Genomic DNA, 8,972 nt, shown 5'->3' with positions numbered 1-8,972 from the left:
CGGTAAATTCCATAAATGGGCGTTGGGCTTCTCGATAGTTGAAAGATTGGGCCCAACTGTCCATACACGGCCCAAATCAACAGTTTAAAAAGCTAAACAGCAACGTGACGTGGATTTCATTGCGGACTGTCGCACTCAATTTAATTCCTTTCCTTCTGCTACAAAGCGGACTGAGATTTTCACAAATCTTCAATTAATCTTTACCTTATTTTAAATTCTAATAATCAGGCCGTTAATTTGAGAATCAAATGGGAATATAAAAAAAAGAATCGTTAAATGGATTAACAGCAAAACGACGTCGTAGATTTCATCTCCTTCTTGTTGTCCGCTGACTTTGTTTTGACTGTATCGTGTGAATTTTGCTGTGAGCCAACGAGGACTGAGAGAGTAAAAAGTAAAAGCGATTCAGAGCGGAAAGAAAGTAGACCAAGTGGAAGGAACCCGATCATGGTTCCCACTTCAGAGAGGGAGTGAGGAGAGAAAGCAAAAGTAGGTTTCTTCTTCCAAGATCGGTCGTGGCTGAGCGTCGAATTGAGGAGATTTGAGTGTATTAGGGTTTGTTTCCCTTTCCAATTCGGACTCCGAAATGGCGAGTCCGCAGTCGGCCGGAGTTACTTTGAGTTCCGGTAAGGGTTTGTCTCTGACACCTGGTTCTAGGGTTTTGCAAACCCCACTTCCCGATGAAGCTATCTGGAGGCGTCTGAAAGAAGCTGGCTTCGACGAGGAATCCATTAAACGTAGAGATAAAGCTGCGCTTATAGCTTATATTGCTAAACTCGAAGCTGAGGTTTGTCTTCTTCAGTTTTTTGAGATTTACATTTAGTTTATCTACTATCGTTTTTGTCTTAATTACTGATTCTTTGTAATTCTGCTGATGCACTTTAGGTGCATAACGTTTGAATCATTTCTGTCAGTTGTGTAACCGTATTGAAATTAATGATCCATTTTCTTATTAATATTTAGAACCAAAAGTGAAACTTAGACTATCGAAGGGTTAGGTAACCTACCAATTGTGTAACTCCTGTTTTCTTATTATATCTCAATTTCATTTTAAAGAGTATTGTTATTCGAATTTATGATGATATGAGAATTTAGTGTCATGTTGCAATATGACTCCATTTGAAATTTTGGAGCTCAAAATTATGAATTTGATGTAATATCTCCAAAAATTCATTGAGGTGTTCTTTAAGATTCTGTATGAAATTCACGATTGTTTTATTGGTGCCTAACTTGGATTGACTTCTCATTAGCATCGTAAGGTTAACTAATAACTTTCCTTACATTTATTGAACATGAAGTAATATCTCATCGCAGGTAGGGTTCATTTGTTTCGTTCTAGTAGCAGTGTATTAAGAAAGGGTAGAAAAGAGATTCGTACACTTGCAATAATGAATTTAGTAATTTTTAACTTTTTTTTCCCTACTTGAAAAGGATGTAAGAATGACCAATTTGGTCTCTTTTTATGATAGGTGCTCTGAATTTGATTTATATCTAATAGTCATTTGTTTCATGGTTTAATCTAATAAGATAGGGCTCTAATTTGCTTTACTGACTTGTGTCTGCTATCCTAGGGTGGAAATTGCTTTGAACTTTTTAGTTTCTTATAGTTCAACTTTCACACTTTGTAGTGTGCCTGGACCTTTATCATCTCTTTTCTGTCATTGGACTTTCTAACAACAATGAAGGACATTTCTATGGTCAGTGGTGTAGGACTAATGTGTATAATACTATTACTGTTGTTTGTCTTCAATTACCTCAACTCTATACCTTCTTAATATAAAATTCTCCTCGTGAGTAAATATTGTGAAGTTTTGAATTGGTCTTTCTTCTAATGGGCTTGCATCTTAATTGAAAGATCTCTGGTTTTTTTTTTATTGTACTTTTAAATTTTCCATTTTTTCCTACTAAACTAATATACGTATTCTTGTTAGATATTTGATCACCAACACCATATGGGCCTTCTCATACTAGAAAGGAAGGAGTTGGCTTCAGATTACGAGCTGATGAAAAGTAAAGCTGAGTCATCTGAATTAATGTATAGGCGTGACCAAGCTGCCCACTTGTCGGCTTTAACTGAAGCAAAGAAACGGGAGGACAGTTTGAAGAAGGCTATTGGTATCAAGGAAGAGTGTATTGCAAGTGTATGTTTTTGTCTGTAAATGAGTTTTCTTGACCATGCGATGCATTTATCTATGCGTAATTTTCTGCTTTGTAATATAGCTCGAGAAAGCTTTGCATGAAATGCGTCTAGAATCTGCTGAAACAAAGGTTGCAGCTGAGAGTAGATTGGCTGAAGCACGCACTACGATGGAGGATGCTCAGAAGAGATTTATCGAGGCTGAAGCCAAACTACATGCAGCAGAATCTTTACAAGCGGAATCTAACCGGTGTAATCGTGCTGCAGAAAGAAAGCTCCTGGAAGTTGAGGCACGGGAAGATGATCTAAGGAGGCGTATGACACGTTTCAAGTCCGAGTATGCATTCTGCTCTCGTTTATTTTATTCTTTCATCATATTTGATGTGATTTCTCGTATTCATTTTTTTAAAAATATGATTTGGTTCTCCTCTCTGTAAGTGACACTGTGACCTATCACTTATCATTATGAACTTCAACCTTTGATTCTTCGCCTGTTTTCAACTTAAGAGTGACAATTTTTGAGACAAGACCAATGATGATGATTTTTGATGATCACCCCCCACCCCCCACCCCCCACCCACAAAAAAAAAATCCCCCAACACAGAGAGTTAGAATGGGTAACATACAGAGTGTAATTTCAAAAAGAAAATTAGGGAACACCATATGAACAATAAAACGTAGAAATCTCAAAGGCTTCATCCAAATAGCATTTGTTGTCATTGAAGATTGAATTTATTTCAGGCCATAACCTTTAATTACGCTGATTCAAAGAACTTGTTGCTGGTCTTTTCTTTACCCCTAATCTGATTGACTAGGTGACCTGAAAGTTACAACATAGTAGCTTCATTATCAACTGTAGATCCACAACATTAATTTCTCATGAAATGGAAAGATAAAAAATATTGACAAGTCGTAGTAGCTCGCACAAACAATATGGACCATCAGTTGTGACAATAACTTCTTCACTTTTGCTATGGTGGATGAATAGTTGTTATACTTTTTCGGAAACTTCTTCTGTTCTTAGATTTATAAACATTATAGAAATTAATAGAAATATATACTCTCTTTTTTCAGTTGTGATAAGAAAGGGGAGGAGATTGTGCTTGAGAGGCAATCTTTAAGTGACAGACAGAAAGCATTGCAGCAGGAACATGAGAGATTACTTGATGGACAAGCTTTGCTTAATCAGCGGGAGGAATATATATTAAGTAAGACTCAAGAGCTAAATCGATTTGAAAAAGAGTTGGAGGAGTCGAGAGCTAACATTGAGAATGAGCGCAGAGCAATTCATGATGAGAAGTCCAAGTTGCAACTTTCAGAAGCGTCTTTATCTAAGAGAGAAGATGTTAGTTTTTTTCTCTTTATTTTGGATAGGATATTATCCCGTGAATAATTTTTTGTTTTTTCCTGAAAATATAATTGGTTCATCTTCTGGGTTTTCAGGCTGTCAATAGAATGAAAATCTTGCTGAACAGGAGAGAGCAAGAGCTACTTGTTTTACAGGAAAAAATTGCAACAAAGGAATCTGTGAGTTTCTCTGACCTATTCTTGAGCTATACTTTTGCAACATTATGGTTCATCTTATTATTTTACGCGCACCTTAAGGAATGTGGTTGAAATTTTTTCCCTCCTGGATTGCACCCTATTCCATCCTAAGTAAACTGACCTACTTTTTGAAGCATTCGTTACATTCTAATTCTTCTCTGATTGAGTTCTGCAGAATGAAATTCAAAAAGTTGTTGCAAACCATGAAAGTACTTTGAGAACAAAGATATCAGACTTTGATGCTGAGCTGCAAGTTAAGCAGAAAGCAGTTGAAGATGAAATTGATGGCAAAAGACGTGCTTGGGAGTTGAGAGAGATGGACCTTAAACAGCGGGATGAGCAACTTTTGGAAAAGGAACATGACTTGGAGGTTCAATCTAGATCATTGGTAACAAAGGAGAAGGAGGTAGATGAATTATCCAAGTTTCTTGAGGAGAAAGAGAAGAAACTGAGGGCTCTTGAACAGGAGCTTGAACTTAATAAAGTACTCCTGCAAAAAGAGAAAGATGAGTGCTCTAAAATGAAGCTAGAGCTCCAGTGCTCCCTTGATTCTCTTGAAGACAGAAGGAAACAAGTTGATTGTGCAAAGGACAAGCTTGAAGCCTTTAGGAGTGAAACAAATGAATTATCTCTACTAGAGATGAAACTTAAAGAAGAACTTGATTCAGTTCGAGTTCAGAAATTGGAATTGATGGATGAGGCAGATAAATTGATGGTCGAGAAGGCCAAATTTGAAGCTGAGTGGGAGATGATTGATGAAAAAAGAGAGGAGCTGCGCAAAGAAGCTGAAATTCTAGCTGCAGAGCGGTTAGCTGTGTCCAAGTTTATCAAAGATGAACGTGATAGCCTTAGATTGGAGAGGGATGTAATGCGAGAACAATTCAAGAATGATATGGAGACACTTTCTCGTGAGCGTGAGGAATTCTTGAACAAGATGACATGTGAACGGTCTGAGTGGTTGAATAAAATGCAGCAAGAACGTAAAGATTTGCTAATGGATGTTGAGGCACAGAAGAAGGAGCTTGAGAATTGCCTTGAGCAGAGGCGTGAAGAATTAGAAAGCCAGTTGAGGGAAAAACTGAAAAACTTTGAGCAAGAAAAGAAGAATGAACTGGAGAAAATTAGCTTCCTTAAAGACAAAGCAACTAAGGATTTGGGAGAGGTTGCATTAGAAACAAAAAAACTCGAAACTGAGAGAATGGAAATTACTTTAGATCGTGAAAGAAGAAACAAAGAATGGACTGAACTGAACAATTCCATCGAGGAACTCAAGGTTCAAAGGGAGAAACTAGAAAAACAGAGAGAGTTATTGCATGCTGACAGGGAGGAAATTGTTGCGGAAATTGAACGCCTGAAGAAGTTCGAGAATCTGAAAGTTGCTTTGGATAATATGGCTGTGGCTGAGATGAACCAATCTGATTTAGAACCTGCTCAGCCAATAAGTTCTCCAGGAAGGCATCTGAAGCAACGGGCACTTGTTAGAGATGCTGATTTGAATTCACAGCACCAGATAGATACTCAAAAGATTACTAATGGCTTTGACTCCCCATCTATGCTCAAATTAGATGGTGATTCACCTCCTACTTCTCGTTTCTCGTGGATTAAACGTTGCTCTGAGTTGATATTCAAACAATCTCCGGAGAGAGAGAGGCCATTTACAAAGTATCCTGTTAAGAATCTGATCAGTCAGGCTGACAAATCCAGCTCAATTTCTGGACAACTCTTTCAGTCTCAGGATTTTGAAATGGATGGGGGTAATGGGAAGTCTCAAAGAACTTTTGCTGAAAGGCAGGATGTGAAATATGCTATTGCAGAACCAAAAGTAATTGTTGAAGTACCCCCAGCAGGCAAGGACATGAATGGAGTACCTATTCCGGAACCTGAGGTTGTAGATGATGTTACATTGTCTGATCATAGGGTTTTGGCTGGAAGGAAAAGGAGAGCTACCAACATCACTCATCCCGATTCTGTAGGACAACCGGAGTTAGAAATTAACAATAAGAAACAGAGACAAGAAGAAATTTCTGCGGACCCTATGGAAGATGATTCTAGTTGCCCGTACGTCTTTTTTGTCTTGTCAAATAAAATTCATTCATTTTCTATTGATCTTTAGTTCTCACTCTTCCTACAATGTCTCAGTACCTAGTTCATCTAATGGTTTTTGGATTAACAAAGTTTTATAACTGATTTTAAAGCGATTAATTTGATTTCAGTGAAGAAGCAACACAAATGAATGTGCCTGAGGATTCCAAGGCATTTGTATCATCCACAGAAAACCAAGAAAGTGCCAAAGAGGCTGAAGTTGTTGTTGTAAGTACAGACATTAACATCATTGAAGTTACAACTTATAAACAGAAGAACTCTGACATATCTTCTGACCAAGATACGTTGAACCATCAGGAAACTCTTTCAGAAAAGGTATGCTGCTTATTATGAAATTCTTTATTCAAATGCAATTTGAGCATTCTAAATTTATGGATGGTATATTACCCTGCAGTATTGAAATCCATGGAATGGTTCAGAATGTACGCTTAGGAAATGTTGAACAAGCTGCTATTTGCTGTTAGGTATATGTTATTTTGATATGAAGTTGAAATTATTCATAAATAATTTTTTAAATTTATTTGGCATGGATGGAGTCTAAAGTCATTCCTATAATAGGCCTAATAGAGGTAATCACGGAATGAAAAGGCATCATGTGCTTGAATTATGTTACCGTATTTCTCTTTGTTTATTTAATTTTCTTTTTTTAGAACTACCTTATTTCTCAATTCTGACAAGGTAATTTAATTGGGGGGAAAATTATTTTTTTAGTAAGTTGGCAGTTATTTGGTTTGTCTATTGGGTAGGAGGGTATCACCGTAACTGGAGTGACCTAACTCTTGAAATCCCAAGAACTTGGCTGTAATATTCTGGTTTCTTATATTCGTATCATCTGGTATCAAAGTGGAACAAACTGGAATGATTGGAAAAAAGTTCGAAGGAAAGGTAAAATCGATCAAAGGGAGAGTGGGTGGTGCTTTCAGGAAAAGTACAGAATGGCATGCAATGGTGATTGGACCCAATGTTAAAACAATAGTTGCTGCTGAAGAGTTTGGAGCCTTCTCCACCTAAAACGGAGGACTCAGCTGAGATGCTAGAAACGATGGTGAGGGGAAGGGAAGAGGGAAAGGAAGAGAAGAGGTGAGCGGAGTTGTAATTTGAAAGGAGGAGGAGTTGGGAGCAGAAGGTTTGTTCCAGAGATGGTTGAATTTTTATTTTTGGCTTCTTGCTGATATATTCAAACATTTATGCTTGCTGGGGACTCTCTCTTGTTATTGTTATTCTGTTTACAATTTTCTAGTTTTCTTTGCATCTTTCCAGTTTTCTGTGAATGAGCCGTATATCAACCTCATGCCATAATACGCTATTTTCTTTTTTATTTAGGAATTACACCTCCGCGAGAGTTATAGAATGTGCAGAGAGAGCCCGAAGGAGGAAGGGAAAGAAAAATCATTCACATGTTGAGAAAGGAATTTGTAAAGCAATGGTCTGAGAATATATCTGTTTCTATTGTTTGCCTTGGTCTTCTTGTGGCGATGAATCAAACTAATTTTTGGCAGAGCGCTTGTGGAAGTGTCGTGGCTCCACCCCCTTCTAATGCATAGGTATAGAGTGGCTTTATTTTCTAGCATGTTAATATTCTTAATTGCTACGAATTAAGATGTCAATAGATAGTTTGATAGTAGAAAGGGCTTTTAGTAACAACATTTATGTTAGTATCCATGCCTTGAAGTGGGGGTTGGACTTTGGGTGGTGTGTATATGATTCTTTTGTTGACTGTGTTTAAGGAATGGGTTTGTATTTTCTTTAAAAGGATGCACTTTGAATATTTTATTTAAAACTTGATAAGTATGTAACCGCATATTTAGTATGCACTTTAATCTCTCATATTAAAAGTATAGTTAATACAAAATTGAACTTAAAAGTAAAATTGATTTTGGCTACTTGCAAATGGTGTCGGGGTGGGGGTAAGAAGTTCTAGTTTGTCAGGCATTGGCAACTACTTGAAAATGGTGTCATTTTCAATGGTGTGATGTCTACACGTCAAAGTAAAATTGATTTTGGCTACCATTTGTTGCCTTCAATAGTGTGAGGCAGAGTTGGCCAAAGAGAATGTAATTTTTTTTTATAATTCATTAATTATACATATTACATCATATTATATGTACTTCTACCCATAATTTGTCTTTAGATTTCCATTACTATTTTATTAAACAAAACCATTGTTCAGAAGAACTGTGACTATTTCAACTGTCAAGTGCCTCTCTTCGAATTTCTTAAAAAAAAAAAAAAAAAAAAAGAAATAATATCTTTTTGGCCTATAAATTTTGGTTTTAGTTTCTATTTGGTCCTTAAGTTTTAAAATATTACAAATTTAGCTCGTAAGTTCTAAATTCTATTTCAATTTAATTTCTAAATTTTAAAATGTTACAATACTCTTGAGATTTAAGTTTTATTTCAATTTGGTGATTGGGTTTCAAGATTTTACATTTTTAACTTTAATTTTTCATTTAATACCCATTTTTAATAATTGATGGCATTTTCTATTAATTAATTAAAAATAATTGTAAAGTAAAAATTTAATTTTAATTTTAATTTTAAGAGATAAAAATAGTGGAACTTAATTAATTATAATTTTTTTTATGATTTTTAATTTATCAACATAAATTAACTCGAAAAGTGAGTATTTAGTTACAAAATTGAGGTTAAAAGTGTAAATTTTGAAACATAAGAATCAAATTGAAGCAAAATTTAAATGTCAAAGGTAAAATTGTAGTATTTTAGAACTTGGGTTAAATTGAAACAAAACTCAAAATTAAGGATTAAATGTGTAACATTTTAAAATATAGGGATTAAATAGAAATTAGATTTAAAATATTTAAAAAAAAAAGTACTCTTTCCAGGAAAAAAGAAAGAAGAAGCAGGGAATGCGTTTGTTTTTTGTGATATATCCACACGTATGTTATAATTCAATTTGTTTGTAGCTTACAATATTCTCTGTAAATTCGTCAAAGTACATTTGGAAATCAAGTGTTCGAGTGACACGCGAGCAACAATTTGAATGGATACACGTTTAGATTACTATAATTGTTGGCAACAACTTTATAAGATTTGAACTTAGATCTTTAAGACAAATGATAATTTAACTATAACGGGTTAGAGAGTTCATTCGTATACAGCTTGACCTAGGATGTGACGTGAGCATCAAATAATTTAGTATTATATAATGTTTGGAATTGATGGTTCA

General features: G+C 35.5%; 1 protein-coding gene across 2 annotated transcripts; it reads left to right on the top strand.

Moving 5' to 3' along the window:
• Nucleotides 1-352: 352 nt before the first annotated feature.
• LOC120073148 (protein CROWDED NUCLEI 4) lies at nt 353-7,605 on the top strand. 2 transcript variants are annotated; one of them, XM_039025802.1, is made up of 9 exons: nt 353-787; nt 1,932-2,141; nt 2,221-2,474; nt 3,212-3,482; nt 3,581-3,664; nt 3,858-5,740; nt 5,896-6,100; nt 6,180-6,249; nt 7,109-7,605. In XM_039025802.1, exons 1-8 carry the CDS (start codon nt 587-589, stop codon nt 6,183-6,185), a joined length of 3,114 nt encoding a protein of 1,037 aa, XP_038881730.1. In that variant the 5' UTR covers nt 353-586; the 3' UTR covers nt 6,186-6,249; nt 7,109-7,605. The 2 variants fall into 2 exon arrangements, with proteins under 2 accessions (XP_038881730.1, XP_038881729.1); XM_039025801.1 differs by lacking the exon at nt 6,180-6,249.
• Nucleotides 7,606-8,972: the final 1,367 nt, after the last annotated feature.

This window comes from Benincasa hispida, chromosome 3 (genome assembly GCF_009727055.1).
Source record: "Benincasa hispida cultivar B227 chromosome 3, ASM972705v1, whole genome shotgun sequence".
Lineage (NCBI taxonomy): Eukaryota > Viridiplantae > Streptophyta > Magnoliopsida > Cucurbitales > Cucurbitaceae > Benincasa > Benincasa hispida.
Note: the sequence above shows the minus strand (reverse complement) of the source record. Positions and strands in the feature narration are given on the sequence as shown.